Source organism: Abramis brama, assembly GCF_963993115.1.
Source record: "Abramis brama genome assembly, chromosome: 15".
NCBI classification, from domain to species: Eukaryota; Metazoa; Chordata; class Actinopteri; order Cypriniformes; family Leuciscidae; genus Abramis; species Abramis brama.
The window spans coordinates 24607069-24618895 of NC_139977.1; the positions used below are offsets into that span (position 1 = coordinate 24607069).

General features: G+C 39.4%; 1 protein-coding gene across 2 annotated transcripts in view; it reads left to right on the plus strand.

Annotated features, from left to right (window-relative positions):
- sfswap (splicing factor SWAP) overlaps window positions 1-11212 on the plus strand; it is an 85919-nt gene extending 74707 nt beyond the window's left edge. For both annotated transcript variants that reach the window (XM_084137057.1, XM_084137058.1), the window contains exons 15-18: window positions 881-1027; window positions 4014-4178; window positions 5956-6028; window positions 10527-11212. In XM_084137057.1, the coding sequence (XP_083993183.1) occupies window positions 881-1027; window positions 4014-4178; window positions 5956-6028; window positions 10527-10592 (451 nt within the window). In that variant the 3' untranslated portion in view covers window positions 10593-11212. The remainder of the gene's footprint in view (window positions 1-880; window positions 1028-4013; window positions 4179-5955; window positions 6029-10526) is intronic.
- The last annotated feature ends 615 nt before the right edge of the window (window positions 11213-11827 follow it).

An 11827-nucleotide genomic window follows, 5' to 3' on the forward strand; every position in this document is an offset into this window, starting at 1 on the left:
ATGATGTGATTAAATTAACGTTTTTAATATGCAACACTTTTTTTAATCACTATTTTTTATTTATATAGAAGATTTTGAATTGAGATCGAAGAATCCACTAGATTGCGATATGCAGTTGTGATGTATTGTCAGTAGTCGAAGACGAGCGATACAAAACAACACACTGTTCCATGAACCGTAAACAAAGCAGCAAATTATTATCATGTTTGATTTGGTTCTTGTTCTAAACTTTGCAAACGCTGCTTTTCTTCTTCTATCCTTCTGAGCGAATGTCCTGTAAATGACATGACTCAGTGCTGCCCTCTGACATCTTGTATAGAAAAGCATTGTACTGCTCATCGTGTCAAACCTCGTCCATTTTCTTTAATGCCTTAATGCACTACTAGCTGTCAGTGAAATCTACTATAAATGTGCCACTTGCGTCTTCATTGTGAGCTGTAAATTGTAACTACCGTCACCTTTGGCATTTAAAATTTGCCATTTGAGATGTGTCTCAGACGGCTTGCACTGGATATTTGCCCACATTTTCGTGGTCCACATCATTTCTTCAGTTTATTGCAGTGTTTACAGTGGTTACTTCTGTGTATGTCTACTGTTAGTCTATGACTGTCAAAGATAAAAGTGTGATTTATCACCACACCTATTTCACACACTTATTTTTAAGAGCTCAACTACTTATTTTTTAGAACTCTCTTCATCTCTCAAAAAGGTTTTGAAGAGATAATGGAGAGCAGAGAACCATCATCTTCTGTCACTTAACTTAACAGCATCGATGAGTCTAATGTGTGGGATGATTTCTTGAGCAGAAGTCAGTTCTAACTTGACCATGTTTTTTCTTTGCCTTCTCTTTCTTTCCTTCTAATCTCTCCTCCTCTCTCAGGTCTCAGTCTCGTTCCCCCGGCCGCAGAGACCGACGAGCTCGCTCTTCGGAGAGAAAGCGTGACGAGAGGGAGAAGGAGAGCTACGGTCCAAGCACCTTCCGCCTTGGCAGCAACCCAACGCTTGGCAGGAAGCGCTCTAGATCAAGGTGAGTCTGGCACTTACGCCACATCAGACCTCAAAAGGACCATTTTTTGGATCACTGTTTTGTTTTTGTTTTTGTTTTACCTGCTCTGCCATTTTAGTAATGCATTTGTTTAAATGTATTTTATAGACATTTACGCAAATATTGTTTTTTTTATGTAGAAGTTTGGGGGTCAGTAAGATCATTTTAATTTATTTTTTAAAGAAAATTTTACTTTTATTCAGCAAAGATGCATTAAATTGATCAAAAGTGACAGTAAAGACTTTTACATTGTTGCAAAAGATTTCTGTTCAAATAAATGTTCTTTTGAACTTTCTATTCATCAGAGAATGCTGAAAAAATTGTATCGTGAGAATATTAATCAGCACAAACGTTTTCAACATAAACATAATAAGAAAAGTTTCTTGAGCAGCATATCAGCATGAATATATGATTATATCATATAGAATGATTTCTGAAGGGTCATGTGACACTGAAGACTGACGTAATGATGCTAAAAATTCAGCTTTGCCATCACAGGAATAAATAACATTTTAAAATATATTAAAATAGAAAACAATTATTTTAAACGGTAATATTTCACAATGTTCCTGTTTTTACTGTATTTTTTTATCAAATAAATGCAGCCTTGGTGAGCATAAGATACTTCTTTGAAAAACATTACAAAATCCCACCAACTCCAGGTGTGAAATAATTTTTCTGTGTTTTATTATTATTTTAATACTAAATATTTACTCTGTTTACACTGGCACATGCTGTGAATACAAAATCTAATGACAGCAGGAAGAACATGTGTTTGTATTAACAGCAGCTGTGATAAGGCCTCTTTTTAAACGCTCTAGCTTTATATGGCATGTGTGCCGCTGTTCACAGTTGGTAAAAAGTGCTTTCCTGGTGTTTCCCCAGAGTCTGCACCAAGCATGATCTTTTTCATTCGCTGTAATCCTTCTATTGAAGAGTCCTGTGAGACTACACTCCATGACACTGCTATCATCACCCTTCCCTCTCTCTCATTTCCTCTACATCACCATTATTTTCTTACCGACATCTATAAGGCGCTAAAGCACAGCAGAAAGAGGTGGTCGTGACGACTTCTCAGATCTCAACTGGCTTTTGTGTCACTGGTCTTTATCTGGGCGGCCCACTCTCTCCAGTACTTTTATGGCTTAGCTGAGACGTTTCTCCTTATTCTGCTGCCGTGGAGGATGCAGGAAGCGTGGACAAGCTTTTTAAACATTCCCTTCAAAGGGATAAAAAAGCTCAGCATCTTGACCCTTTTTGAACCAAGAGAGGAATTGAGGATAAGAGATAGATGGTTAGATCACTTGCAGGGTTTCAGTGAGGGTTGGTTTGTTAGAGTGATGATAGAAGCATCTTGGATGTAAAACATAACAGTTGGGGTACGGAAGTGTAATATAATTTATTTTCTTCGTAGAGTCGTATATTGTTAGCAAAATATGTAAACCTTTCAAGGCAGACCAGCCACAAGCTCTGAGGTTAAGCACTAGTGACTGCGATTTTAACTGCAAAAAAGAAAGGTATTTATAGCCTAGTTCCTTGTAAAGAACTAGACTACCCATGATTTTGAAGAGAGATTCACTAGCTAGAAAAATCCTAATCCTATGCATTTAATATATCTGATTATTGTACTGTAAATATACACACATAAAGTACAATGATTCGATTCAAATAATAGAAAATATATATAACACCATTAATTATAATTGTCATTTGCCACTGTTTATGAAATGAGTAGTTTCTTCCTTCATAAAGATGTTAAGTTCTCAGTATTGTACCTTTTGTCTTTTTTATGATTTTTATTTATGGCTTAGATTGTGTTTTCCAGGGTTTACTGAGGCTCATTTCGTATCGTTATTGCGTTATCATATCTTAAAAATAAGTATGATGTGGGAATTCTTAGTTAGAATTAGATTAAAATTGCATGAAATTAATATTTATAAAATATTTCATCAACATCTCAGAGTCAGAGCTGAATGGCTTTATTTATATCTTAAATAATTCTTTTCAAACGTTTTGGAGAAAAATAATGCAGAAAAATACTTCTAGAAGTCACTGTTGTAGTCCATACTGCTCCCTTGTACAATAAACTAATAGGTAATCTTAACCTTGCCATTCAGATACAGTAAGTGAGAGAGGTATTATGTGTGTTCATCTATTTTTAGATTAACTGAGATCCGTTTTCCTGTATTGATTCAATTAGTCACAATACAGTATTGTGGAATTCTTGGCACGTCTGCAGGAGTGCATTTTTAACCTTGTGTCCACTCTCCAAACAGATCTTGTCATTTTGCTACATTGCCACATATAATTAGAGGTCACTATGTCCATTAACTAAAGTCTAGTGCTCCTTTAGAAATGTATTTTTCCCGCTAAAGGACATACCCAATATATTCAAATAAAATATTCATAAAAGACAGCCTTGGCGATAAAGGCCCCTTGATTTGGTCTTTTCTCTCTGGAGAGAGAGTATGTGCGGATGGCCTATTTGAGTCCCCTCGCTGATGCAGTGGTGGATCAGCAGGGGTCTCTGTAAAGGGACATGTGGATGTTTTAAGACTCCACATTGTGCCACAGTGTTACCTCCTGTCACACAGTGACTCTCACTTCACCGCACCGTCCCCAGAGCCGCAAGAAAAAAGTTCTATCATATGAACTTAAAGGAATAGCTCATGAAAAGTGACACTATTTTGTTTTATTTATTTATTGTTGTTTTAAACCCATATGACTTGCTGTCCTCTGTGGAGCATGAAAAGAAAAAAAGCACCATAAAAGTAGTCCATATCTTGTGTGCAATATTCCAAATCTTCTGAAGCCATAACTTTGTGTTAGAAAGGCAAGGCAAGGCAAAGCAAGGCAAGTTTATTTATATAGTACATTTCATACACAGAGGTGTAACCAAACATAATGCAACAAATCTGAATGTGCATGTTTTGGGTTGATCTATTACTTCAATACATCTCGTTTACAGATCGCCTCATGAAAAGAAGAAGAGGAAGAGTTCAAAGTCATCGCACCGTTTTAAGGGTTCCTCCGTTTCGCCCTCGGCATCCCCTGACAGAAGCGGAGCCGTGGCCAGAGTCTCTGCAAGCCCCTCCCCTGCCACAAGCCCCGCCTCCAGCTTGGGGAGGTCCAGGTAAAGGGCACAATCAGTTCCTTTAGTGAACAATCAGTCAGCATGAACCTCGCAAGAGAGTCACCCACTCTCTGAAGCTCAGTCTGCTTCAGTCAGAATCATAGATTTCAACCATATTTTTTCCCACTTTGTTGCAATATTAATTTAAGCTTTGCCAGGAGCACTGTGTGTGAGACACAAAGACAGTCTGCACTCTAGCTTTTTGATTTGAAAGATATTATGGTTTTAGGTATGACTTGACAACTTGAGTAATTGTTGAAGGAAGCATGAAAGTCTCAGACGCTCAAAATCAGGCATTATGACATTTTAATTAAATGGTTTGACAGCATAATCTCTATGAATTGCAAAAGGAACGCCATAGTTTTTCTACATTATGGATAGGTTTTGATTCAAAAACTGGGGAGAACACACTGCACAGGGTTATTGGATACAGGGACAGACTTTTTTTTCCTCACAACTTCTCAAGTTTCATCAAAAGTTGCTTTAAACTCCCTCGGCCTTCAGTTGTTTTTTGCTGCTGCTGCTGCTTTTACCTCCCTCTGTGCGTCTCTCTCTAAACTTTGTTTCATTTGTGCAGTTGTTGTGTCTCTTCCGGCGTTGGGTGAATATTTCATGACCTTCTTCTGGTCGCTCAGTTTCAGCCTGAGATGTCTGTGGTGGTTACATACTCACCAGTCATCATGAATACTGTATTGCGGTGTTTTTCACAAACCTGGCCAATTGGCAGATCTCTGTCTTTCTGTCACCGTCTCACTGTCTCTTTCTTTTTTACTTTTGTTGTAGCGTTTTTGCTGGGTTACCAAAGAGGTCTATTAAAGGGTTAGTTCACCCAAAAATTCTGTCAGTAATTACTCACCCTCATGTTGTTCCAACCCCGTAAGACTTTCGTTCATCTTCGGAACACAAATTAAGATATTTTTGATGAAATCTGAGAGCTGGCTCACTCTTTCATAGGCTGCTAGGTAATCGATATCTGCCATCCCAGAAAAGTTAGTAAAGAGATTCGTTAAAATAGTCCAAGTGACTACAGTGGCTCAACCTTAAGTTCATCAAGCGACTTTATTCAACTATTAATTTTCTTCTGTGTGGGCCTCTGAGTGAGTTCAGGTAGTGTAACAGCGCAGCGCTTCTGGGTTGTACGTTAGAACATTGGCTCACTATTGGCCGACGCTGGTCATGCGTGTGATGCTGGCCAATAGTAAGTCTACGTTCTGACGTACAACCCAGAAGCGCTGCGCTGTTACACTACATGAACTCACTTAGAGGCCCACACAGAAGAAAATTAATAGTTGAATAAAGCCATTATTTTTGTTTTTGCGCACAAAAAGTATTCTTGTGTTTTCAAGTATTCATCTTGTCGGATGGCAGATATCGATTACCTAGCAGCCTATGGAGGAGTGAACCAGCTCTCAGATTTCATAAAAAATATCTTAATGTGTGTTCCGAAGATGAACGAAAGTCTTACGGGGTTGGAACAACATGAGGGTGAGTAATTTTCATTTTTTGGTGAACTATCCCTTTAAACGCTTACAAAAGAATTCTGAATACAGATGCATTGTTGAATAAATATGCTACGAACATCCAATATTGACTTGTTGGTTGTATTAAAAACACAGCTAAAAATGTATGAGTCAGCCTTTAGTCATTTCGGCCCCAATGAATTCTATTATTTTCTTTTCTGTGAATGCACACATGTATTTCTCTTCTGTAAAACACTTTGTGAACACTTTTTAAAAGGTGCTATATAAATAAAGCTTTACTTTTGTTTGTTAAACAGGGATGGCTCTCAGGAGAAAGACAAGCAAGTGTCCTCCACTATTGTCTCTTCAGTGCAAACCAAAATCACTCAGGTATGTCATTAAGAAATGATAAATTTGCATATAACAACAACACTTTTGTGTAAACTAGGGCTTTTAATTGATTCGAATTAATTACACGATATGCCACTTCAATTCACTCACAATTTCATACATCAATATTTGCAGAGAAATACCAATAAAGAGATATTTGTTAAGACGGAATTTTTTTAATTTATATATATTTTTCCTTTTTATAAGATAGGATATAGGAGATTTATCAGGATTACTTTTTGACCAAATAACATTTTTTGTTTTTTCTGGACGGTCAAGATTGACCATTGTTTCTTATCTTGCTGAGCACTTTTTCAGCATCTCACCACATTGAAAGTTAAAATACATAAGTTATTTTTAAGAATGTGTCTCAACACCCTGGATACTTTTTCCATTCCGCAGCATCTTGGGTTTTATTGTTAGAACACATTCATGTGAACGGACTGATATTTTTTGACTAAAAGCTTGATTGCAATTTGTACGTTAAGCAGTTTCGGGCTGAATTAATTTGTAGGGTTGTGAATTTAGAATAAACCTCTGACCAGAATGCTTGAGGAATATCAATACAGTGTTGGCTTGCAAACACTGTAATAAACAAAAAAAAAAACTTTCTCTACCTCTCTCAGTATAATTCAGCGCCTAAGGGGAAAACAGACTGAAATTGTGTAGCAGAGCTGATGAAACCCTTAGACGCTTAGTAAGGCTTTAATATATGTAATTTAGAGCCCGACGCTCTCAGTGGTCTGTGTTTGCTGAGCCTTACGTGCTGAAACTGAGAAATACGTTGATTTGGTTGCATGACCCTGTCACCAGGCGTGGGTATGTAGGTGTGTGTGTGTGAGTATGTGTAGAGAAAGGGAGCTTGTCGCTATCGCATTTTGATTCAATGCAGCCGCCAATCTGCAGCTCTGTTATGATCTCTGGCCTTGTGCAGTAAGGATGAAACGCAGAGTGCGCTCTCTTTCCTTCCCTTTGCTTATTGTTATACAGAGCAGACGAAAGGTAGCTACTGTATGTAAAGAAAGTCAGTTGTGTCAGAGAAAAGGATGCGAGAAATGCATAAAAAGATAAACAATGTGCACTGCGTTTCACTCGCAACCATCTGATCCTCAGCAAAAAGAAGTCAGCTGCATAACAGTCTTTTTATTTTAGCCTTCTCTGTTCTAAAAAAGTCTACGGTCTTGACATGGTTTCAGATCTTTTGGAAACCTGATTCACTTCCCTTTTCTCCCGGCATACGAAATCAATTCTGACACCTCAGAACTGGGGCAGGACTTCCAGGGGGCAACTTCTTGCAAAAACGAGTCGGCTCTTATTAAAACCAGCAACTGCTGCTCGAATCAATAGAAGCATGGTTCACCTTGACAAATAACTACCGGCAGGAACTTATGCAGGCCTGTGCATGCTTACATTTCAGTTGCGTGAGGAAGTCCCTCCGTCCCCAGTTGCCCCCTCTAGCCCAGGCAATGAAAGCTCCGGGTCGCACAGACCACCCGTAGATCCTGTGGTAGGGAAGCAGGTTTCAGCTCAGCTCAGTTTGATCCTTTGCCTGCAGCCCTACCTCACACATCTATGATCGGATCCTCCAGAGGAGAATGTTCCAGCTCTGACATGCACATCCTGACTATTGATAGAGGAAGAAGTGCTCTCATGAGACGCTCCGATGGAGACTGGTGGGGATTTTTACAACCGGCAAATGAAAAGCTGTAACATTAAAGGCTGGGGAAGCGCGTTCTCGATCTTAGCACCACTCCCCTGGGTTTTTTACGAACCCTCGTGTGCCTGTCAGCCGAACAACAAGGGAGGCTGGTTTATGGTTCTCCCTAAGGAACAGAATAGTCTCTTTTTCTTTTCTTGTGCTCTGTGCTGTCCTCCTCCATCCTTAACATTATTTTCTTATTTTCCACTGATTAGCATGGGTGGCATGTTAAGGGTGGCAGGTGACTGATGGTTTGATCTGGAGGCGTTTATGGTTTGCAAAATGCATCCTGGCAGGTTATTGAGTGCATTACTGTTGTTGTGCGTAAGATAAAACACTGTGATCCAAACTACTGTGACTCTGGGGGAAAAAGACATCTTGTACTAACTGACTGAGTCAGAATGTTGAAGTCTTTTCATGCCTGTACTGAATAGGACAGTATGCAGATCAGACAGGAAGGCATGGAGACCTCAAGCCAGGAGTCGAACTCAGGTCAACCGGAGGAACAGTTGCATTATATGTCGGAGTGCTGCCCACAAGGGTATTGGCTCAGACAGACCATTGTTTTAAAAAAATAAAAAATAATTGGAGTGAGTTCAGAGTGATATTGAGTGTGAGATTTCAAAATTGCTTTTAAATGGCCTGGGCCTGTGATTGAACTGCCACCTCTTTGAACTCGAAGTGGGGCGATTCTCTGGACTCTAAAAATGCAGGTACGAATGTGGGTTATCTCTCAAATTGCTTTGAGGTCTGGACCCAAATAGCTACAGAGAAACCAACTGCAAAAAGCAGTTCTCAGTCACAATTACAACTAGCTCTTGTTTGGTCGTTTAAAGTCAGAAAGCAACAATGCAAATATTTACATTGTGCGAGAGTTCCATATTCTCAGATATCCTCACACTTCAGCCAGTTGTGGTCTCATAATGAGTTCTAATCATACTGAAGTTGTCCTCCTTTCATTGCAGTAATCTGCTCGGGTCAGCTGGAAGCTCAGAGAGCCTTTTATCCCAGCTTAGTCCTGTCACTCGAATGTACTGGATCAACACACTATGAGCAAGAGAGACATATTTTTACTGGTTCCTCTTTTTTTCTTTTTTTTCATGTACATGCGTTTGAGTACTGGTTTGTGTTTTGTTGTCATGCATTTCGATATTATAACAATACACATTTTGGGGTGCAATTACTGCTTGCCTTGCATGCTTATCTAGATCAGCATTAAGCAAAATTAAGATTTGGCTCCCTTTATAATCATGAGTTGGAATTTGAATGAAATTAGCCAAGATAGATAGATAGATAGACAGACAGCCAGACAGACAGACAGACAGACCACAAACCTTGTTTTCAAATACTGTCTTTTTTAAGATTAAGTTTTTATTTGATACCTTATTTCATATTCAATAATTGAACTGGCAATTGAAAAGGCATTTTAAATTATATTCTGAATGGCACACAATCCCAGTCCTTGATTTTGTCCGTTTTGATCACTGTCGTCAGCCTCTGTACACTATTTAATGCGATCCATGTAAATGTGTTTTCACTCCCCCAAAATGACTTTCATAATGATTTCACCCTGTGAAGGACAACAGCAAACCCTTCTCTCCAGAGGCACATTGGTCCTTGCCTGTGGTGTTTGTGCTTTTCTTGACCACTTGTTTGTTTAATGATTAATTCTACAGGGGCTTTATTGGAAATTCAGGGTTAATAACTTTCCTTCGACTGGATGAGGGGGTGGAAGGCAGCGGTGTCTTTAGTTCTGCAAACGTCAATGAGCAAACCTTGCTCCTATGACAACCGTGCAATTCAGCCATGTGTTTCGAAGGATCATTTGACTGATTTGATATATAATGGCAAGTTATGCTGAAGTAAAGAACCTTGAAGTAAATGTATGCTGGCAGGGAAAGGTGTAATTGCCAGAAAACTGTAGCTTATTAACTGATATGTTCTTACGCGTAATATTACATTTTATAGGAATATTCCGGGTTTAGTACAGGTGAGCTCAATCTCTGGACATTTTTGGCATGATGTTGATTACCACAAAAATTATTCCCACTTGACCCTTTTCTTTAACACACAAAAAAAGACATTATTTTCGTGTGAATAATTTGCTTACTAAACTATTCTATATTCCATTTTACAATTTCATTGTCATGTCACCTAAAACCCTAAAACAACCGTAAAAAAATAAGAACTACTGTACTTGACAGCTCAAGTAATACAGGTTCTAACAGAATTTCTAAACCGTCTAGAAATTGGCCCCATTCACTTCCATTTTCAAACGAGGGATATTTTTGTGTGTAACCAACATTATTGAGCTTAACTTCTATTATTCCTTTTAGTGTTTTTTCTTTGGAGTTTCTTTGATGTTAATTCCATTCGTATGAAATCACTGACACTAGTTAATGTGCATATTCATTAAGCAAATGTTTATTCAAGTGCCAAGCCACGGCACGTCTCTGGTGTCACATTCTCTCTATGGACTCTTAGCATGCAAAAAGCCTTGGGTAACATAACCTGAGCCACATTGAATGAAGAGAGGCATTTGAAGAGCAGGAATCTAGTTTGCCAATAGCCTTCTTTTCTATAGAACGCCACTAGACATCCGTATCCATATTTAGCACGTAGGATTCTCATACATACAAAGCCAAAAGCCAATCTGAATTTCAAATTGCGCAAAGTTGTCTGCAAGCTTATGAATTCATGTTTCTGTTTTCTTGTCCTGTGTTTATGCTATGATTAGTGTCTCTCGCAAACTCTCCCTTGCGAATAGTGAACGTTTTCTCCATTTCTCCTTTCTTGTAGGACCTCATGGCGAAAGTGCGAGCAATGCTTGCTGCCTCCAAAGGCCTTCAGCCGAACTCCTCCTGAGAGAGTTCCGCAACATCCAGGCGGGATCAGTCTACATCTCGCACGGCAGCAACAGCCTTCCGGGCGACTACTGGACTGCTGTTCGCCTGATAAGCTGCACAATGCTGGGCGCTTTTATCCCTTTATGTATGCCTGGTTTGGACCTTGCGTTAGTTAGATGTTTTTATTTCGCCTCCAGATAAGCATTAGGCATGGAGATCTTCTTTATTTTGAAGATGCAGGTGTAGAAAGACACAATACCAGCAGCAGATGGTGGAGCCTCGGTGTGTGTTTTAGCTGTAAGGCAACAACAAGAAAGAAGTTTTAAAGGCGTAATTCCTTGGATGCAACTAAAAACAAATTTAAATTACGTTCTGATGACTGAGCTTTTTCCTTTGTAATATTGTGTCTTGCAGAGGGACACAGTTATATCCTTCTGTGAAGGATAATACTGTTTATTTTCTCACCTATCTCCTTTTTTCCTCTCTCTGTCTGAGCTCCTTCCGATATGAAGTCGTCGGCTTTCTTGCTTCTGTTTTTTTTTTTTTAATATGTGGCCTTTGGTTTTTCATTTCTAAGTTTGTACGGGCCTAATTTTGAAGCTACTTTATAAATCCCTCAATAAAGTATGAATTATCCAACACGAGTGTGGTTGCTTTACTTTCCTCGAGCGACATTCGTCATGTTCGCGTCCTGCTCCGTCTGTTTTTCATTTCCTGCACCTGAGAGCTTTGGCCTTTCGACCGTCGGTGCATGTACTGCATCCCAACATGCACTCTGCGTGATAATTAGACCCCATGTTCTGCTGAAGGGTCCGTATGAGTGGCGCCCCCCCAGGAATGAGAGAGCATGAGCGAATGGTGGGAATCATGGTCTATTTTAAGTGAGCCTTTAATCTCATGGCAGTTCAGCCCGCAGAGGTGATGCGGCGAGTCTCATTTGGTCCTGCAAGAGAGCAAATTGCACTGGTAAGAGATCCCTGGAGCAGATCGGTCCCATCCAAACCCATATTTACGCTCGCTCCCAAACTCTCTCGACATGGAGAACTCAATGCTTTCCCATGTTCAGATCATGTTGAGTCTGATTCAGGTGGCGTTTTCTTGGGAAAATGGGCACAGAGGAAATGTTAAATGTCCATCTGGAGTGCATTTTATTGATCATCTGGGTTTTCATTGTTCACTCTGTCCTGCATGTTCAGCAAACCCTGCAGAGTCTAATCAGGGCACTTAATTTACTACTCATTTTTTATACGGAGT